Source organism: Lithobates pipiens, unplaced genomic scaffold (genome assembly GCF_037356315.1).
Source record: "Lithobates pipiens isolate NorthernLeopardFrog02 unplaced genomic scaffold, aLitPip1_a1.2 Scaffold_28, whole genome shotgun sequence".
In the NCBI taxonomy this organism is placed as follows: Eukaryota; Metazoa; Chordata; class Amphibia; order Anura; family Ranidae; genus Lithobates; species Lithobates pipiens.
In genome coordinates, this window is record NW_027507789.1 from 183,813,611 (window position 1) to 183,835,874 (window position 22,264).

Here is a 22,264-nt window from a genome sequence, read left to right on the forward strand (position 1 = left end):
GGTGCGCAGCCCCATTGTTTATGGGAAGGGGCTCTTTAGGAACGGTAAATACACCACCCCAAAGATGCGGCTTGCAGGACTTTTGACCATCCTGTAAGTGCACCACTTGTGTGAAAGTCCTTGGGTTTTCACACTGGAGAGACAGCAGCGGCTGTTTCAGGGAGCTATTTTTAGTGCTGTTGCACCTGCAAAGTGCCCCAGTGTGAAAGGGGACTAAATCAGCAACCATATGGGTTCTATTTCGGCATTTAGCTGAGGAAAGCTGAAGGTACAGCTATGTACCTCACCCAGAGCAACCAATTCTGAACATTACATTATCAAAACAAATGTTTTGTTATAGCAGTTGCAGCAGAGGAGTTATTACAGTATGATACCCAGTTGTATCAGCATTCACTTTGACAGTTGTCTGCAAGATTTTAGAGTATGTTTGTGGTGTTTTTTGCCCCTTTTGCCAAAAGGGAATTTGTGAGGTCAAATACCAATGCTGGGCCAGTAGACCTGCCTCGCAACTGGAATTCCAGTCCTTTAAGGGTATGCAATAGAATGGAGTTCAGGCCTCTGTGCCTGTATCTTTATCTTAGTAATGGTAAGTGCTGAGGGCAAACTGATCACACTAGATCTGCTTTACCATCCCGATTGCACTTGTGAACAAAGCCTTAGGCAGGCCATAAACTGCCAACTTTTTTCCTGCAATCCACGGGTTACAGTCAAGTTGGTTGTACTCAAGTTGATCGATCAATTAACTTCGTACATTCAGCCTGCCCCCACATGGTTCAAATCGATTCAAACCGTCTATGGCTTGCCATTGTCAGTGTGCCAACTGGAAGGATTACCCTCTATTTCAGTGAAAACCAATACATTTAATTTTCTTATTTCCAGTCCCAGCACGATTACTAGAACAAATGGAGAGGGCCAAGCAATAAAAAAAAGCTACTGCATGGCCGTACATGTTACAATCTGATTGTACAATCTCATCTAGATTTACTAACTCTGCATCTCGACAGCCACCCTAAACAACTCATTCGATTTATGGCCAACTAGGTAACCTCCATCATAGTTTGTAGGTCTAAAATTGCACGGAAAGGCTCTTTACACTGTTTTTTGATATACAGAGGAAAAATTCTTGATAATGGGCAATTTTTTTATAATATTATAATATAAATACTAATAGAAAAAAAAAATACATACCCATCAGCAAAATAGGGCTGAGTTTTGTCTTTCTCTTCCAGAATATTCGATACCAATCCATAGAGGTCAGCTTCACTTTCATATTCTTTTTCACTTTGTATCCTGACATTTAAATACATTGATCAATACTTTACAGGTAACAAACATATGCCTTTTTATCTGCTCTATAAAAAAAAAAAAAAAAAACTTGAATGCAATGTAGGATCTGGTACTGCCAACTTTGTTTTAGAAGTACATGCTCCAAGACTTATTCCAATCTTCTCCATTTACTAAATCACTAACCAAGAGCAAGCATATGCTGGTACTGGTATCCTACAGGCTTGTCCAAGGTCAGTGATAAAGCTGGCCATACACTAGTATAATTATGTTTGAAATTAAAGAACATTTGTTCACTTTTCTAATCACTACTCGAGTCAAACTGGCTTTTACCTTTAAAGTGGGAGTGTATTTTTACCTACAGCCCTCTTCTGGACCATACCAGGCCACATACTCAACATGGGGGGTGCTTTGAGAAGGACTTCCAACAACCCTGGGTGGTGGTTGGAGGAGTTTACTAACAGAGGGCTTATCGGAATCTGGAAGCCTCCTTTAACATTGGGACCCCCACATCCCCCCCCCCCCATAAAAAGCAGTCCTTTATTAAAAGTGAAGAACGTCCCCCATCATGTCTTTACTCCTGTTCCACCATTAATGTGTTCTTCCTTCGGTCTTCTCACATGCGGCGAGTGTACAACATTGCACCCGGGCGAAACCTCTGGTTGCAATGGCAACCTGGGGTTTGTCAAGCCCTGTGCCAAGAGGCTGAGCCAGACTATGAAGTTGGGATCTTTTCATAGCCTGGACTGGCTCAGTGTCAGGCTTTAGCCCACTTTTGGCTCAAAGTGGGTCACAGGACTGCAGAACAAACTGCACTCCTGTTAGCTATAGAAGTATGGCAAAAAAAGCTTTGGCCGTTTCACCTTCATGCCCCCTTTCACACTTGTGCAACTTGGGACTGTAAAATCGCATAACAAGTCGTATCCCATGATTGCCAGTACCGTTCATATTTAGTTCATGTAGCAAAATCAAAGTAGTCCCTGCACTACTTTAGACAGACTTAAGGTCCACAGACTTCAAGATTATACAGGCATTGCTTCAAGTTCCGTCAGTCGCGCAACTTTCAGGCTATACAAGTGATAAAGGCACTTAAATCACACATTGACACAAAAACAGAAGGAAGACACACATACAAAACTTTATCCATTATCACCCACAAGCAGAGTTTACACAATGCAGTCTAGCAAGACAGAACACACATGTAGTCAAAGCATAAACACTGTACATTACAGTACAGCAATAGTACATGATTCTCTGCCTCAGTTTTCCAACATCGGGGACCTATGGGATCATTCTGAGCATAATCCCAACGCCACACCTTTAACCTCTATATGACCGACTTCTCCCTATTTTATACTGTCATTTATGACAGATTTCTAACCTTATCACCCTATGCTCCATGGTGTTATCCCCCTGCCCCTCTAGTTAAAACTGAAGCACTCTAGGGAAGCTTAATTACCCCTGGAATCTCATTGATAGTGGATCTAGAGAGCTTCCTCTCCTGGTCTCTCTCCCCCCCACACACTTTATTCTATTGAAAGTTCTATGATGCTTCACATGTTATATTATACAGTGCCTTGCAAAAGTATTTGCCCCCCTTGAACTTTTCAACCTTTTGCCACAGTTCAGGCTTCAAACAAAGATATAACATTTTTTTTGAAGAATCACCAACAAGTGGGACATAATTGTGAAGTGGAACGAAATCTATAGGATTTTTGAAACTAAAAAAAATGAAGCGGGGCGTGCAAAATTCGGCCCCCTTGCGTTAACACTTTGTAGAGACACCTTTTGCTGCAATTACAGCTGCAAGTCGCTTGGGGTATGTCTATCAGTTTTGCACATCAAGTGCCCATTCTTCCTTGCAAAACAGCTTGAGCTCAGTGAGGTTGGATGGAGAGCGTTTGAACAGCAGTTTTCAGCTCTTTCCACAGATTCTCGATTGGATTCAGGTCTGGACTTTGACTTGGCCATTCTAACACCTGGATACGTTTATTTGTGAACCATTCCTTTGTAGATTTTGCTGTACATTTGGGATCATTGTCTTGTTAGAAGATAAATCTGTCACAGTTTCAGGTCTTTTGCAGACTCCAACAGGTTTTCATCCAGAATGGTCCTGTATTTGGCTGCATCCATCTTCCCCTCAATTTTAACCATCTTCCCTGTCCCTGCTGAAGAAAAGCAGGTCAAAACCATGATGCTGCCACCACCATGTTTGACAGTGGGGATGGTGTGTTGAGGGTGATGAGCTGTGTTGCTTTTACGCCAAACATATCGTTTTGCATTGTGGGCAAAAAGTTTGATTTTGGTTTAATCTGACCAGAGCACCTTCTTCCACATGTTTGGTGTGTCTCCCAGGTGGCTTGTGGCAAACTTTAGACGAGATTTTTATGGATTTCTTTGAGAAATGGCTTTCTTCTTGCCACTCTTCCAAATGGACAGACTCCCACCTCAGCTGTAGTTCTGTGAAGTTCATCCAGAGTGATCATGGGCCTCTTGGCTGCATCTCTGATCAGTCTTGTCTGAGCTGAAAGTGTAAAGGGACGGCCAGGTCTTGGTAGATTTGCAGTGGTCTGATACTCCTTCCATTTCAAAATGATCGCTTGCACAGTGCTCCTTGGGATGTTTAAAGCTTGGGAAATCTTTTTGTATCCAAATCCGGCTTTAAACTTCTCCACAACAGTATTACGGACCTGCCTGGTGTGTTCCTTGGTCTTCATGATGCTCTGAGCTTTCAACAGAACCCTGAGACTATCACAGAGCAGGTGCATTTATACAGAGACTTGATTACACACAGGTGGATTCTATTTATCACCATCAGTCATTTAGGACAACATTGGATCATTCAGAGATCCTCGCTGAACTTCTGGAGTGAGTTTGCTGCACTGAAAGTAAAGGGGGCCGAATAATTTTGCACGCACCACTTTTCAGTTTTTTATTTGCTAAAAAAGTTTAAAATATCCAATAGATTTAGTTCCACTTAACAATTGTGTCCCACTTGTTGGCGATTCTTCACAAAAAATTAAAATTTTATATCTTTGTCTGAAATGTGGCAAAAGGTTGAAAAGTTCAAGGGGGTTGAATACTTTTGCAAGGCACTATGTCCGATTTCTCACACAAATTTGTTGATTTCAGATCTGTCGATTATGGTTCTTAAAGCGATGTTCCAGCTGCAAATTTGTTATTTTTTTTAAAGTCACCAGTTACAAAGACCGTAGCTGCTGACTTTTTATAAAGGATACTTACCTGTCCAGGGAGCCCTGATGTTGCATTGACTTTACTACGAGTCGCACGGCACTTTGAATGGCCCATCTTCTGGGACACATACAGGTCCCAGAAGGCAGATGGGTGAAGGAGGAGATGACGCTGTGGCAGGAAAGTACACTCAGTACTTCACATAAGTAAAAATAAAACGCCAAAAACGAGTGGTGGAGGGGGTGGTCATTCCTTTAACTTGTAAAATAGGGTGGAACTCCGCTTTAATGTCTGCTCTTTTTTTCCTTTCCTGCAATTCTGATTAACCTCAATAAAAGTACCAGTTACACTTACCGGTAATGGGTTTTCTAGGAAATCTTCCAGGATGGCACACGAGAGATGACTGGTCCACCTGACCGGAAACACCAACAGTTTAAAAAGCCTCTCCCTTCCCTCTGCCCTTCAGTTATGACCAAGAAAATGCCCACACCAGTGCCAGAGGGTACAATCTGTGAAACGCCTCACATATCAATAGGGCTAGGGAAGTAGGCCTGCAATCCTGGAAGACTTCCTAGAAAACCCGTTACCGCTAAGTGTAACTGGTACTTTTCTCCAGTCATCTTCCAGGACAACACACCTGAGATGATTAACAAGGGTGGGACCACAGCTTGCAGGACCTTCCTGCCAAATGCCAAGTCCTGAGCAGACAACAGCTCCACCCTGTAGTGCTTCAGGAAGGTGTTGTGGCTCGTCCAGGTAGCTGCTCTGCAGATCTGCTCAACTGAAGCTCAAGCCTTCTCTGCCCAGGTCGCCAAAGATCTAGTTGAATGAGCATTCAGGGGACTTAGCCTACGAGCATTCAAGCAAGCCGGTTCCATCATGATGGTCTGCTTAACCCATCTAGCCATTGTGGGTTTTGAAGCCTGCAGACCCTTCTGGGGTGACTAATTAGCAAGTGATTTGACCTTCTAAACCCACTGACTGTCCAAATAAAATTAACAAACATCTTCTGACATCTAACAAATTTCTGTTCCTTGTCATTTTTTGGATTTTGGATCTATAAAAATCTGAGGAAACCTTAAGTATAAGGGGTCCTTGTCTGAGGATCACCCTATCAAAAACTAAAAAAGGCTTTTATTGTCAGGGCCTGTAGATCACAGACTCTTCTGGCTGTAGTGATCGCCAGAAGAAAAGCCATTTTAAGTGAAATATAAACAAACTTTAGTCAACAGCTCAAAAGGTTCCCTAGTTGGGGCATCTAACACAAGACAAATCCCACGGGGGAAATTTGTGGACTTTCAGAGTAACTCTCTCCCTGGCTGTCAGAAACCTCTTTATGAGGGGTTGAGGGCCAACTTGCGATCTAGGAAAACCGACAAAGCCACCACCTGTACTCGGAGGGTATTCAAAGCTAATCCCTCATCTACACCACTCTGGAGAAAATCCAGCACTACAGGTATTATCTGTCGGGAACCTTCTCTAGTCTGTGCCCAGTGAGAGAAGACCTTCCATACCTTAGTGTAAATCTTTCTAGTGACTGGTTTTCTGCTGGACAAAAGTATTCGGCAAGTAGCCCTTACGCTTTAAGATCTCCCTCTCAAACACCAAGCCGTCAGTGCAAGAATGAATAAATGAAATGCTTGTATAGCGCACAACGCGAACTGAATCGCCTCTAGGCGCTGTGGCAAGCTTTGATCTGCTTAAAGGAAGGTCTTGAGTTTTTTCCTAAAAGCCAGGTGATTTTCTTCCAGGCGGATGTTGATTGGTAGAGCATTCCATAGCCGAGGCCCTTAGACAGTGAATCTCCGATCCCCCTTGGATTTATACCGGGCTTTGGGCACAAGGAGGTTTTTGTTGGCTGATCGAAGACTGCGGTTTGGTGTGTAATGATTTATTTTCTCCATTAGGTATTGCGGAGCTTCTCTATGCACGCATTTGTGGGTGAGGCAAAGGGTCTTGAACGTGATCCGATTTATGGTTAGCCAATGTAAGCTCCTCAGCGAAGGAGAGATGGATTCCCAGGGTTTTTTTCCTGTTATCAGCCTTGCCGCCGTGTTTTGGATCAGTTGTAATTGCGCAAGTTGATAGTGGTAATCCTATGTAAAGCGAATTTGCGTAGTCCAGTCGTGAATTAATGATTGTTCCAACTACCACTGCTTTGTCATTCTTTGGGATAAAAGGGATGAGTCTGAAGCTTGCGCAGCAGATGGTGAGATCCACTGACTACAGATCCTATTTGCGCATCCATTGACATTTGTGCATCTAAAATAACCCTGAGACTCTTTGCTTTGGTCTTTGGGGAGATAGTCTGCCCAAAGACGGTTGGTGGAGACCAGGAGGTTTTGGTTGATCATTCGTCTGCGCTGTCCACTTCTGGACATGTGCAGAACAGCCAAGACGCCGCACGCATGGCAGCATGAATGCAGAGGAAAATGTCCTGCCATCTCCGCAGCCACTACCACCTCTCCACGCTGCCCTGCAGTTAAGAGGGTCCCAGCGCCCGGCGGACAAGACCTCTCCAACAACCTTCAGGTAGGAGAGGGAACAGGCAAAATAAGTCCCTGTGGCTGTGGGGACCCTTCACCTTACCCCAGCCAGCAGAGTACCGGGGGGGGGGGGGGGGAAGGTATCTGATCCACCCCTGGGAAACCTTTAAAAAACACACCCTGGAAAGCGCAAATGCTCTTATTAATGTACAATCCCCACTGATTGCAAATACTGAAAACTTCCAGGGAGACCTCCGTCCCAGACCCAAGTCTACTTTAAAAAGAAAGAAAAATTATGTTTTGCTGCCATCCTGTGGGAATCAATCCATCAATAACTGAGGGGCAGAGGGAAGGGAGGGGCTTTTTAAACTGTTGTTTCCCGTCAGGTGGACCAGTCATCTCAGGTGTGCCGTCCAGGAAGATGACTTAATATACAATGCAAGAAAAAACCTGTACAGTACCACGTTTTGATAAGCTGTGTATAAAGTGTTGCAGCAGCAAAGAAAAAGTACTATATATAGCATTGAAATTACTGAATGCAATACACTTTTTTGCCTATATATTAATTCTACAATGTGACAACTAAGCCCTCTGAAATAGGGTAGTTTGGTTGACATACGAAATTGTGCTCAACTTTTCACTGAAGAGGGTAAGATGACTGCACAATGATGTATTTAACTTGAGGCTACAGAAAATTTCACTTTCAGATTGGAGGATGAACCATTTTATTTTTTAAATGTTATTTTTATACTGACATGACTGCTCTATGCATGAAAGACCGCACACTGATCAGATGTTTACCATCTTCGTATCCTGCAGTAAAACAGATCTAATCCATTAAGGGAGCTTTGTGCAAGTTAATCCCTCGCCAAATGGGCTATAAGAAATGGCTTTATCAGCATAGTGGCTTTTCTGCACAAACAAGGTTTCAACTGTTCTCTATGTGCTCCATTCACACTAAACTCCTGGGGTGATCTGCTTGGTGGAAAAATGCATTTTTCAGCAGCACATGCAGTAACACTAGACAATATCCTTATTCTCCAAAAAGAATCCATACACAACTACTTAATGGTCCTGTAATTTAGTTAAGGAATTAGTTTCTTACTGGGTTCATATTGCCACCTTGCAAGCCAAGCTCCTGAACCCCCCCCCCCCCCCCCCAAACCACCACTTTGTAACAAGCAGTGCATGTTAGTTGCATTATTTAGACACGCACAAAAACCTGCATGTTTGGGAAGTTCATTTGGTGCCGTGGCATATTGTGTGACTGCAATGCAGCCATTTCACTGCCCATGTTTTCAAAGCATTGCTTTGATGCTGAAGCATACTAGAACTCTACATAAAACATTACTAATGAAAAACTCTTTTCCAAGATGTTCCTTCAAGGAATGAGCCACATTCTTTAATTTCAGAATTAAAACACACTGAAAGCTCACTTTGTATTTAGCTGTGCTGTAGGCTCTGGTTTTATCTCAGAGCATGCCGACCAAGGTGAATAGAGAAAAGAATCCGCCCAGGTTGTAGAATTACTCGAAGGGCTAGGGACTGAATCATAACTTCGAAGCACATCTATGGTTTCTTCACCCTGAAAAGACATACACGATTTAATTTTTCATCTGCACATAAAACAAAGCTGCTGCCTAAATATTTAACCACTAGCCGACCATGCCATAGCCAAATTTAGGCTGGCAAGTTTTGGAAGGGCATCAAATGACATCCTCCCATGATGGCACCCACTGGAGCACACTCTGATCACTGTCCTTTGACACAGCTCATCACAGATCAAGGTAAAGAGCTAATCAATGACTCTTTACCATGTGATCAGCTGTGTACAATCACAGCTGATCACAATGTAAACAAGCCGGTTGGCAGGTCTTTCCATATGCTGACAGTGCGAGGAGAGGCGAGCCGATATCTGGCTTGCGTGAAGGGGACATCTACACTGATAATCAGGGCATCGATCAGTGCAGTCCCAACAGTGCCACCTCATCATTGTACATCAGTGACTGAGAAACCATACATTAGTGTTGCATAACCATGCAACTGTCCGTGTGACAGTGCTGAAAATTGGCCTTGGTAGGAAAGGGGTAAAAGTGCCCGGTAGGACAGTGGTTAATGAGCTACTGAATATAATAGCTGTTTAATTGGACACCAGCAAATTTTTTCATGGCTTTACCTACATACAGTAAAACCTTGGATTGCGAGTAAATTTCTGCAAGTGTTTTACGAGGAGCGCTTTTTTTTAAAATAAAATTTAATAAATGAGCAATGCCTCGCAATACAAGTGGCGTCACATTACTACTGAGTGTAGAAGAGAAATCCCATGTTAGTCAATGAGAGCCGTTTTAATTAGCACTACTGAAGTGGCGCCAAATTTAGAAAAGTTTTCTGTATTACTTCAAGGCGATTTCTATCAGACCTGTGCCTTTAAAGCTGAGGTCGACCCTTAAAAAAAATAAAATATGCTTCTTTAAATACATAAAAAATAAAATAAAAGTACTTGCCAGAAATGCCTGTTGCTAGGCAGATCATCCTATTCTGCCACTTCCTATTCCACGGTGATCTTCAGTCTTCTCCTCGTGTTGATTTCTGGGAAATTTGGGTGCGGCGTCTTCTGGGACCCCCATTCAGAAATTGCCGGGGGACTCGTGCATGCACAGTAGGAAATGAGCAGTGAAGCCACAAGGCTCCACTGCCTGTTTCCCTTAGTGAGGATGGCGGCGCCTGCACACAATCCGAGGGACGGATCAGCCGACATCGCAGGAGCCCTGGACAGTCAAGTGTCCTTATTAAAAGTCATCAGCTACAGTGTTTGTAGCTGCCGACTTAACCTGCTTATGCTCAAAGAAGCTTAAAGCCCACAGCTCAAAGAAGAAAAAAAAGGGCAAAAAAAACTGCGCTATGGAATATTAAAGATCAAAAGTGGTCGGAAGCTGCAATTCTGATGTATACCAAAAATACACAAGTGAACATAGAAAAAAGTAAAACTGCACCAACCTCAAAATCCCAGAGTAAACAGGATATATGTATATGTGAAACCAAAAACAAAATAAAACTACAAATATTGTGCTTATAAGATCACCTCAACATATGGTACATATATGTATATGTGTGTCTATGTGCAACACTAATTTTCTCAGGTGAAACACAATGACATGTTATTAATGTGTCAAAAAAAGAAGAAAAACCACCAATAAAAAAATCATACAAAACGAGAAATAGCTCAAAACAAAAATATGCACCTACAGTTATAAATGCATATGATGAAGCAATTTAAACAGTGTCAACACTAAATAATGTCCATGTGGTTATATATCTTGTTATCAGTGTAAATGTCCATATAGTTAATCAGTCACCAGTGAGGAATCCTCATATCAATGACTTGATTAAAACACTATTCTTTTCTCTCCAACACCACAATGTGTGCTTTCCTATCACCAAGTGTATAGATTGGCTCCTTACCAACTTGAGGCGACCCCCCGTTACAACAGGCGAAATAAGATTAGATGGACATCCAGGTTATTATACCCTTTAATCGATCCCAGATCCTCCACAAGATGGGGGTATAGCTGTCACTACAGTCACTCCATATTTCACTCCCAACTCAGCGTGGTGTCATATAGGGAAAACATAGGCTTTTAATTTAAAATCAAAAATAAATGCACTTACATGAAAGTAGTAACAGGCTCGATAGAAAGCGTGCACCGGCCAGACACGCCAAAAAACCAACCCGTCCTTCCTGGTGTATGTCAAGCAAACATGAGTGGGGTGACGTTTTTTTGACACATTAATAACACGTCATTGTGTTTCACCTGAGAAAATTAGTGTTGCACATAGACGCACATATATGTACCATATGTTGAGGTGATCTTATAAGCACAATATTTGTAGTTTTATTTTGTTTTTGGTTTCACATATACATATATCCTGTTTACTCTGGGATTGAGGTTAGCGCAGTTTTACTAAGCTCACAGCTCAAAGAAGCCCACAGCTCAAAGAAGCCCAAAAAAAAGCAAAAGAGCACAAAAGCACAAGCTTCTTCAAGCTGAAATAAAAGCTCAAATGCCTGTAAAAGCAGCTTTTAAGCTGCAGTGTGTATGAGCCCCCAAGTCGGATCCTCTTAATTGCTGTAATTTGGATCCGACGTTAAAGGAAGATTTAAAAGAATGAACTGCACTATGTGCCACAGGTAATATATACATAATCCACATTATGACGACCTGAAATCAAATTTGCTGAAAAGTCCCATAAAAAGTGTATAACTGTACTCCTGTCTGCAAGTGGTTAAAGTAAGCCTTTTTACTAGCGATTTAAATCAAATCCACCCTGTCGGCAACTGAAAAATTGTCAGGTTAGAAAAAAGGCTGTAATATATGCAGGACACCCATACATTTTATTGTGCCTTTCCAGATCTGACTTGCCTGCCCCACCATATTTAAAAAAAAATGGTCATTGCTTCTTCCTAGTTTTCTGGACTGGCCAACTAATGCAGGCGAGTGGCTATTTGGCATCCAAATTTTTCCATAGGCAAAGCCCTTACAGGTCATCATATGGAACCTAAGGGGTTAATCCTCTGCATTGTGTAAAGGCTGTTTGAGCGTTTCTTCTCTGATCCTCTTCCAACTCATAATTTCCTAATAACAGTCTATGGAGTCAGGCTGCACATGCTTCTTTGTATTTTTAGAGTTTTTCTTGGGAGGATGCATGTGATCAGCACAGGACCAATTAGCACTGTCCAGGCAGAAAACTCCTACAAGCTTTAACCAGTGCACTGCTAGACACTGATACAAGTCACAAGACTGCTAAATACTGCTCATGAGAAAACGTATTTAGCAGTTTATATCTACTAAAATAGCATTTACAAGTTGTGTACTGTGGGAGACAAGATATTGTCAATGCAGGGTCCTGAATTTAAACACACAAAATTTATTGCCATTATGTAGGGGACCATTTAGCCGCCGCCCCCCCCCCCACCCCCATCTGATAGCATTTATACAGTAACAAGTTCTCTTTAATCATGTCAGGCCCCAGAAGATTTTCTCCCTTAATGACCAGGCCATTTTTTGTGTTATGGCACTGCGTCACTAACTTTTTCCCACAAATAAAGCTTTCTTTTGGTGGCATTTGATACCTTCAGCGGTTTTTATTTTGTGCTATAAACAAAAAAAGCAACATTTTGAAAAAATTTTGCTATAATAAATGTCCTAACTTTTTAAAATAAATTTCATCGGTTTAGGCCAATATCTATTGCACATATTTTTGTAAAAAAAATAAAAAATGAAATAAATAAATCTCAATAAACATGCATTGATTTGCACAAAAGTTATAGCGTCTACAAAATGGGGGAAAAATTTATGCTATTTTTTTTAGTAATGGCGGTGATCAAATTTTCACGAGACTGCGACATTGCTGCAGACAGATCGGACACTTTTTGGGACCATTGACACAGAAATCAGTGCTATAGAAATGCACTGAATACTGTAGAAATGTCACAGGAAGGGGTTAACACTAGGGGTGATCAAGGGGTTAAATGTGTTTCCTAAAGGGTGTTTCTAATTGAGGGGACTGATGGAGTATGGAGTACAGGTGAGATCACTGTTCCTAATCACTAGGAACAGACCATCTCTCTTTACTCCTCTGTCAGAATGGGGATCTGTTTGTTTACATAGACAGATCCCCTTTCTGGCTTTGGAGCTCTCCCAGGTGGCCGGCAGATATCACGGCCGCCAGCCCCGTGCAGCAGCTTCCACACACGTGCCTGCTATAGCCGTTAAGGGGATCGACATACAGCTACGGCGATTTGCGGGATCACGCCGACCTGCCGCAGTATAATGACTGGTCGGCAGGAGGTTAAGGCTTCAGGGATCTAATACTCCGGGAGTCTCCCTTGCACTCCACTGAAACTTCTTGTGCTCCATTATCTTCCTCCCTTGACAAAGCAGCCAAGGAAAGTGAAAACCAGAAGTGACAAAAACTTGCATTTCAGTGTTCTTACTAGCTTTGGGAGACCAGTCAAAGTCCTCTGTATTCACCAACAGTCCTGAGAAAAATGGCCATGAGTACGACATGTTGATGGCAATAAAAGGGTTAAAGGAGAAGTACAGCCAAAGCTTAAATGGAATTTTAAAGGCAATTTTATCTAAATGCATGAAGATAAAAAAAAAAAAAACCTGTGCGTAACAGAGCAGCCCCCCTTACCTACCTGAGCTCCTCCAGTACATGCCTGCTGATTGGCTGATAGAGCAGACTGTCAAAGTCAGTCAGCTATTCAGGGGAGAGAGGAGGCAGGGCCAGGTCAGGGCCCCGTGTCTGAATGGATACACGGCGCTGTGACTTGGGTGCCCCCGCAGCAAGCTGCTGGCTGAGGGGCACTCATAGGGAGGGGCCAGGATCAGCAAAGAGGCACCCGAGAAGAGGATCCCGCTCCACTGAGCACCTGGGGGGAGGGGGCAGAACAGACAGCATTGAATGACAGTCACCAGCTTTCTGCTCACTGAGCTGCATACGCCTAGGTAAATAGGATTCTTGAAGAAAAAAAAATCCTATACTTTTAATGGTTCAAAATCTTCATCCTTTCTTCAGTAACCTAGTGCAGTATTCACTCAAATATGGAGCCAAGAAGATGGAACATGCGATGTACTAGGTAGTGAAAATGAGAATGATTGTCACCTACACAATTCCCACCTTTACACTTGCAATATCAGCTTCCATATTTCCATTATAACAAGTTTCCTTTGAAGGCCATTTTAATCATTTTAAACTGTACCTGAGCTTTGTAAGCATTGTGGAAGGAAGAAGGTTTGGGAAATGAACTGCCATCATACAGGTTCATCAACTTGCCAGCATCTGCACCATTCCAGTCCCGACTATTTGCTCTGTAGGCAGCTGTATGCTTTAGAGAAGACACACATGTAAGAAAAACATGCAAGACCAATTCACTAAGCTAATGCATGCTTATCTACCATAAAGATTGTTCTATTCAGCCATGTGATTGTCATTTTCAGTTCTTATTGCTCTCAAAGCTATTAGCTATATTAGAAAATTTCCTATCCTATGATTTTATAGGTTCGAGTTTAAGGAATATGTAAACCCAACATTTCATATTCCTGATATGTGCCTATTGTACCATGCACTTGTATGAGAATGTATGCATTTCTTTGTATTGCTTCCTTTGTGTGAAATGCCTGGTGTTCCTGCTAGTCCTCTGCTATGCTGGGAACGCAAGTGTGCTCTGCGCCAATGATCAGAAACGTCCTGACATGCCCCCACCCCTCACAGCCTCTCACTGGGAACCTCAGTGTACTGCTGTTTCTCCTTCCCCCAGCTCATATGCAACTGAACAGAAGAAAAGCAATAATTTCTAGAAAAAAAAGGAACATTTTTTTATATCTTTACACAAATGTTTTACATTTCATTTCTATGTTAACCACTTGCAGAGCAAACACTGTACATATACTGCAACAGTATACATATACACAAGTCTGAATTTGCGGGTAGGGGGTGCAAGCACCTGCCCGCCCTGCTGCAATTCATCACAGCACACACTGATCAGGTCCCGAACAGGGAGTGTAAGCTGCACAGAGCTGTGTTGAGTAACGGGATCTAGTTGGATTTTCATTCCCTGCAGGGAATGAAAACTAGATCCCCAGCAGCACACAATCATAGGGACATATTTAACCCCTTCCTTCCTAGTGTAATTAGCACTGATCACTGGCACTGGTGATGTCAGTGGCAATTCCCACAAAGTTTCATATTGCGTGCCGTCCTGCTACAAGTTGTTGATCGTTGCCATTACTAGAATAAAAAACCTAGTATATATTCCATAATTTGCAGGTGCTATAATTTGCACACAAACCAATTCTTTTTTTACCAAAGACATGTAGCAGAATACATTTTGGACAAAATTTATTGAGAGTAAAAATCAAATACCACCAAAAGAAAGCTCTGACTGTAGGAAAGAAATTAAATAAATTGCATTTGTGTACAGCATTGCAGTACTCTGCAAACTGTCAGTCAACGTAGAGCCAAAAAGCAAAAAATTGCCTGTTCATTAAGGTAGGCAAATCTCCGGGAGCTCAAGTGGTTCAATTAAATGGCTTCTTACAATGTTGAGGGTTTACATATGATCTGATTTGTGTCCCAGGGCTAACCCAGTTCAGTTATATATAAATACCGGTATATGTATTCGGATAAACACACTAGTAGATGGGCAAACCTTTCACTGCAGACCACAAATGGTGAGAGGTCTGCCTAGCCCTATTTTTAAATTATAGGAAGGGTAATGTACATTATCTAATGTATCTTTTTTAAATACAATTCCCTTTTAACAAGGCAAAAGTATTTCCATATATAGATTCATATAGATAATCATCAAAAGTTAGGAATCTGCAACAAAGTTGACACAGATCACCCAGAGGGGAATGTTTTTTTTCGTAACAAAAGTGTTACCCTTTAACAAATATGTAATTTGGCCACCTGCAAAGATAAGCCCAATCAAGAAAGATGCCAGAAAGTTTGACCGTATGCCCTTAAACCCCTTTCACACTGAGGCAATCTTCAGGTGTTTTAGTGCTAGAAATAGCACCTGTAAAGCACCTAAAAACTGCCTCCCATGCCACCCCAGTGCTTTCACACTGGGGAGGTGCGCTTGCAGGATGTTAGAAAAAGTCCTGCATATAGTCTTTGGGGTGGTTCGGGAGGGTTGTATACAGTACTCCCAAAACACCATACCCATTCAAATGAATGGGCAGCTCTTCCAAAGCGCCTGAAAAGTGTTGCAACACTGGCGCTTTTAACCCCCTCCTTTGGGGTTAAACGCACCCTGCTAGCAGCCAAAAAGCGCCACTTTAGCGCAGACACTGTCCCAGTGTGAAAGTAGCCTTAGATATGCCTTTTCTTGACTGTTTACAGAGCCTAATATTGTAAGATTTGGAAAGAGCAGCCAATTAGAGAACTTTTTCCCCAAAGGGTAAACCCAATATGGCCTTAACGGACATGTGTTTTTTCTGACTTTGCCAACACCTCACTGTGATCTTGTCCTTGATGTTCAGATGTGGTAAACACTTTATCTCCATATATCAATTAGCAATATAAAAATATAAACAGTTCTTCTGCTGTACCAGAGCGGGCAGGATTTTATTGCAGAAGAGGTATGCAATGTCACTTCTGCAATAAAATACACTTACCTGTGTGCCTGCAGTATTCAGCGATGTAAACTCAGCCGTGCATGCGCAGCCCAGCTTGCATTGCTGCAACTGTCCCTGTGTCAGAATGATGACTCCTGTGCATCCCGACTAGCGAGGATGGCTGAAGGTCAGCAGCCAGGTTTAGATACTGGCACCAGCAACGGACAGCGATTGTTTGGGGAGGTACGTTTTGATCCAATTGGTTCCACTTTAAAGTGGTTTTAAACCCAAAAGCAAACAATTATATTGCAGCTTAAAGAGGTTGTAAACCTCAATTTGCACATTGTATACCTATACCTTACCTATAGGTAAGCCTATAAATCTCAAACTTGTGCCCTGTACAAGATATTTACTTTGTACTGCTCCTATTAGGCCATTGGCGCATGCACTGAAGAAATGCACCCCCTATGCAGTTTCTTTAGTAGTGAGTGCCGTTACTGGCAGCTCACGTGCACATGCGTGGAAATGACATTGTGTGGCTCCAGTAAGAGCCAGAGTCTGCAGCCCTAGAGCATGGATGCAGCCTGCAGCGGGAACAGAACGTGCTTCATTTGCAGGTGGCACATAATGTGCTAGAATGCGATGCATACTAGCACATTATGCTTTTACTTCGCAGGAAAAAATAAGATAAAACCCATCCGATTCCTTAGATGTGATGGCTGCATTAAATTTCATTTTTTAGGTTTTTCTTTCATATAGTTTCATCCGGTAAGCCGGCCAATTGTTTTTCATAAGCACATACTTTCCAGCAGAACGCATGAGTTTACATGGATGAAAAACCACTCAACTGTGGCAGGGGTGATTCAAATGATCAGGTTTTATTTATTCATGCAAAATCCTTATCCAAAAAAAAAGGGAAAACTGGTTAGAAAATGTGAGCTGACGTTTGGCTTGTTGTTGTATCTAAATCTGCTAGTACATTTAATAATCTCCCCATCCCGTACGGACAATGAGGCTGTCTACTGTGCTTCCTGTGCTTATTCATCCAGAGTGGGGGCACTATAATACAGGGGATGTTTTACTGACCAGATCACCAGGTAAAAAGTGAAAAGGCAAAGAAAAAAAAAACTAATGCAGCCACCACATCGGATTGTTAAGCTGCAAAATACTAAAATTTCAGTTTTGCGTTTAATACTACTTTAAACTTTGGATCACAGATGTGCTTGTGATGAGTGGACACATGACTGCATAGTGAATGTAGGTATCCTAGTTTGTAAAAGCATGAAATGAGTGGTATAGCACACTTTGGCCTTGTTTATAGGGGGTGTTAATGTGCAGTTGAGCCATGTTTTTAGCACCCCTCTTTCTAACCCTTTCACTGCCAGGTCCATATGTTGTATGGACTTGACGGGGGTTGTTACACACGATTCAGTGGCTGCAGCCACAGGGAGTGTGTAAAACCTACAGATTTCTGCCTGTCCAGTGAAAGCATTTGGGCTTATGTGCAATTACATATACACCTCCCGATATCAGCAACCCCATCCCCACCACCTGGGTAGACACTCATGAAGCTGGCTTGTAGCAGCACGGTGTCAGTGTGACCAGCCACATACACATTAGGCTCTCATTTTCCCTGCAGATTCATGCTGTATACTCATCAGGCTGAATGTAGGACTGGCTGACAAGATGTATGAGTGCAAGCACTGGTGTGAACTATGCCATTGAAAAAAATGTTTTTTGATGCAGAAAAAAAACACTGGACTGCATGTGGTGTGAACTGGCCCTCATTGTCATATTTACCTTATGATTGAGTCAATTGTTCACTGTCTTCAAATGCAGCTCACAGCAGGGGATCCATTGCATCCCTTTTCTCAGTTTTAGGGATGAATCAGGCTAAATTCGTACCTAAAACGGAGCCAAAGCTGCACAGATCCCTTGTGCAGTGCTTTCTGCAGCCGCCATGGAGATGTGTGAACTGGCTCCGCTGAGAGTCGGTCACAATCTCCAGCTGTGGAAATTGGATGCGGAAAAACATCCAATTCGCATGTGTGAATCCCGCCTCAGTTATTTTGGTGCTGCACTCTCTATATCAACTTTGTACAACCTTGCCTTTAATAGTCAACCAAAAATGTGGGTATTGCGTTTGCTTGCTTTAAAATGTACTTTAGTGTGACATGAAAAATTGTAACGACCACCATTTTATTTTTCTAGGTAGGGTTTCTGCTTTCAGATATACATCTTTGGGGGTTTTGTGTAATCTTCAAACCTAAAAATTTTTTTTAAAGCTGGTTCACACCTGATACAGTCCAGTACGTCTTTTCTGCATCAAACACATGGCCATTAGATGATATGGGTTCCAGTTCACACCATTGCAGTCAGTTCCAGTGTAGAAAAACATGCTGCATTTTTTCTGCACAGAACTGTACTGGAACATGGCAAAATGCATCAAAAATGCACAGAAAACTCCAAATGCATTAAAAATGCACTGGAATGCATCACAAATAAAACGCCAAGAAAACTTGGAAAAAACCCACAAGAGGGCAAAAAAATGCACTGAAACGCATCAAAAACATACATTCAGGAAAACATCTGGCGTTTTTGTGGTGTGAACCGGCCCTTAAAGCAGTAGTAAAGTCCGCTCTGATTTTGTACCTACAGGTAAGCCTATAATAAAGCTATCAAAGCTTACCTGTAGGTAAACGTTTAGGTTTTCCTGAATGTAAACCATTTAGATTTTCTCCCTGGATGCAGCTTGTTACGTCACCAGCCCATGCACTATTAAAGGTCCAGCAATGCTTTGTGCAGGAACTGAGGGTGTGACCTCATCGGGTTCACAGCCGAAATGCATGAACCCAGAGGAAGATATCAGCCCTCAGCAGTGACAGCGTTGCGCTGAAGGGCTTTGTTCCAAGGTATTTCATGTGATGGTATGCGATGCACAACAGCACATTACACAATTGCTTTAGTTTTTTTTTAAACCAGCCACGGTTTACTACCTTTTAATGGCAGCAAATGGGACATACCACGGTCACAACACTGTTTTGCACCTGCAGTAAAACAATCCAACATATTAAACCAATGGGGAAGCGCCACACCACTATGTGCAATGTATGCTATTTGCAGGGCTTTCGTCAGGCCAAAACGGGGTTACAACAGGCAAAGAGGAGGCATCACACCCCCTTCTCGCTGCCTACCAATTACCTCTGAGAAGCAATCTGAAACAGATCGCTTTTCAGAGAAGCAGCGGGTTTAAAATGCACATCCAAACCCAGCCTGAATTTATCGGTTTCAGACCACATCCTACCACCATCTGAGGGCCAGCCTCTAAACACTGATAATGTATCACAGAAAGCGATTAAGGCCCCCTTCACACTTGTGCGACCTGAAAAGAACACGATTTTTGCCGTGACTTGAAGCGATGCCTGTGTAATGTTGTCTATGGACCTCAAGTGGCATCAAAGTTGGATCAAAGCATTGCAGGGACTACTTTGAAGTCACACAGATATGAATGGGAAACAACTTGTCATGCGACTGCAGTCCCAAGTCGCAACAAGTGTGAAAGGGGCCTAAATCCACACATATAAGGGCTCATGCACGCAGCATTTTTGCAGCAGCTTTTAGGGGTGTCTGGCGATTCGTTTTTTTACCGCCTCTGAACTCTCCTCCATGTTAGCTTATGTGTCCATGTACACACAAACCTTCAGAGGAGTTTGGAGGCATAAGCGTTTAGGGGCAGAAAAAAAAAAAAAACACACACACTAGCATCAGACTAGTGGTTATGGAGGGGGGATGTGTTAAAAATGTGCAGCTAAGCCGTATTTTTTAGCAAACCTCTAAGCAGCACTGGCAGCAAATGGGGAGTGTTGAAATACCAATGCTTTGTTGTGCACCTGCAGTAAAACAATCCAACATATCAAACCAACGGGGAAGTGCCATACAGCTGTGTGCGATGCATGCGACTGCAATGCTATTGTCAGGCCAAAATAGGGTTCAGCCGTGATTCACACTGGGGCAGCTTTGAAAATGCGCTACTTCAGCCAGATTTCAAAGACATTGCACATTGGTGTCGCTTTCATTGTGGCTTGCAACTTCATTTAACAGAAGTCTATGCAACTCGCTATAAAATCAGACCATATTCAATTTGTCTACCGTTTGGAGGCATAAGCATTTAGAGAGAAAAAAAAAAAAGACTGAGTCCAGGAGCAGAGGTTGTAATAACGCAAAGTGGCTTAAAGCGGTTGTAAACCCTTTACAACCACGTTTTTCTACAGGTAAGCCTACAATTAGCCTATAATAAGGCTTACCTGTAGCTAAGCTGGATATCTCCTAAAACTATTTAGGAGAGATCCCTGTATTTGCAGGTGCTGACGTCATTGGCTCATGCATACTGAAGCAATGGCACATACGTGCCGTTACCAGCAGCTCCGACACGCGGGGAGTGACACCATCATGGCTCTGGCCACTGACAGAGCCAGAGCCCTGGAACTCCGGGAGTGATGTCGCCCGCCAGAGTGGTGTATGAGGACGGCTGCAGGTTTCGATCTCAGGTATTTCATAATGAGCTAGCATGCTATGCATACTAGCTCATTATGCCTTTGTCTTGCAATTTTTTTTCTAAGGTTTACAACCACTTTAACAAGCCTTTAGCCGCTTTTACATAAGGAGTTTTTAATAGAATTTTTATTTTTTTGTATAAACGCCCATAATCGCTATTCAAAAGCACAGCTAAAAGCATATTTTGTAAAGCTGCTTTTTCCTGGCTTTTTTTTAAACATCCTGTGTGTATGAGGCCTAGCTATTCCTGCTCACCACCCACCCCCAACTGCCTGCTTAACAATAAGCGTCCGCTTACGTCTGCATTCTTGGAATATACGTTGCGCTTCGGAGACATTTGATAGCAGCACCCTAAACACAGGAAGCAAATGTGTGTTTTGTAGCTCGTAAAAATGCAACAAATGCGGTAAAAAAAACAATATAAAAAAATAACATCGCAAACTGGAACGCAGCATGAGCTACTTTGCCACGCGTAGGCCAGTCTACTGATGCCCGGATGTGGCCCTAAAAGGTTTAATATTCACTCGTATAGGGTGGAAATTGACAGGACAAAGTGAGGGGCCCTGAATGAAGAGGGGGACACACAGGACTACAAACACAAGGCCACATCCAATGAAGAGGTCTATAGAGGCCCACATAGTCCTCACCTCAATGGGGGACCCAGGTACATTATAGAAGCGAGCCCACAGGCTCAGGTGCATTACAGAGGAGAGCCCACAGGCTCAGGTGCATTACAGAGGAGAGCCCACAGGCTCAGGTGCATTACAGAGGAGAGCCCACAGGCTCAGGTGCATTACAGAGGAGAGCCCACAGGCTCAGGTGCATTACAGAGGAGAGCCCACAGGCTCAGGTGCATTACAGAGGAGAGCCCACAGGCTCAGGTGCATTACAGAGGAGAGCCCACAGGCTCAGGTGCATTACAGAGGAGAGCCCACAGGCTCAGGTGCATTACAGAGGAGAGCCCACAGGCTCAGGTGCATTACAGAGGAGAGCCCACAGGCTCAGGTGCATTACAGAGGAGAGCCCACAGGCTCAGGTGCATTACAGAGGAGAGCCCACAGGCTCAGGTGTATGACCACCATGTCTGGGTCATATAACACAGTAGAGGGCCCCCCCCCCCCCTCAAAGCCTGAGGCCTAGGAGTGTCGCACAAAGTTTAACCACAACTGCCCGTCTCCCCCTCACTCACCTCCATGGACTCCACTTCCTCTCACCTCTCCTCAGACACTGACTCCACAGCGCGCCGCGCAGCTTCCTCTTATCACCTCGTACAAGCCCCGCCCCCGAGCGCCTATTTGCTTCCCGTGAGCTAATCAGCCCCAGCAACTAAAGCTGCTGACTCAGCCATTGGGGCAGGGAGTAGGCCAGTGGCATCTGTTTTTGGGATTGGTCAGGAGCGCTGAGCGTGTGGCGCTGGGGTTTCTGCTCCTCTAGATTCTATAAGGAAAAAGGTGTGAGCGGGCTGATTGGTCGGCTGTAGAGAGTGGGCGGGCTGCTCTAGGATTATAGTAAGGATGGAATAATAATAAAAAAAGGGGGTGCGGTTATTACGAAAAAGGTGCGATGAGCTGATTGGGTGGCTGGGGGATTGCTCTGGAGGTGTAGTTTGGCAGGAATAGGGAG

General features: G+C 43.1%; 1 protein-coding gene across 1 annotated transcript in view; it reads right to left on the reverse strand.

Annotated features, from left to right (window-relative positions):
* The window catches only part of MEIOC (meiosis specific with coiled-coil domain), a 68,061-nt gene extending 46,199 nt beyond the window's left edge, over positions 1–21,862 (reverse strand). The window contains exons 1-4 of the mRNA XM_077460092.1: positions 21,831–21,862; positions 13,729–13,854; positions 8,399–8,547; positions 1,189–1,290 (exon numbers count right to left, since the gene is read on the reverse strand). Coding sequence (XP_077316218.1) covers positions 1,189–1,290; positions 8,399–8,547; positions 13,729–13,854; positions 21,831–21,836 — 383 coding nt within the window. The 5' untranslated portion in view covers positions 21,837–21,862. The remainder of the gene's footprint in view (positions 1–1,188; positions 1,291–8,398; positions 8,548–13,728; positions 13,855–21,830) is intronic.
* Between the last annotated feature and the right edge of the window lie 402 nt (positions 21,863–22,264).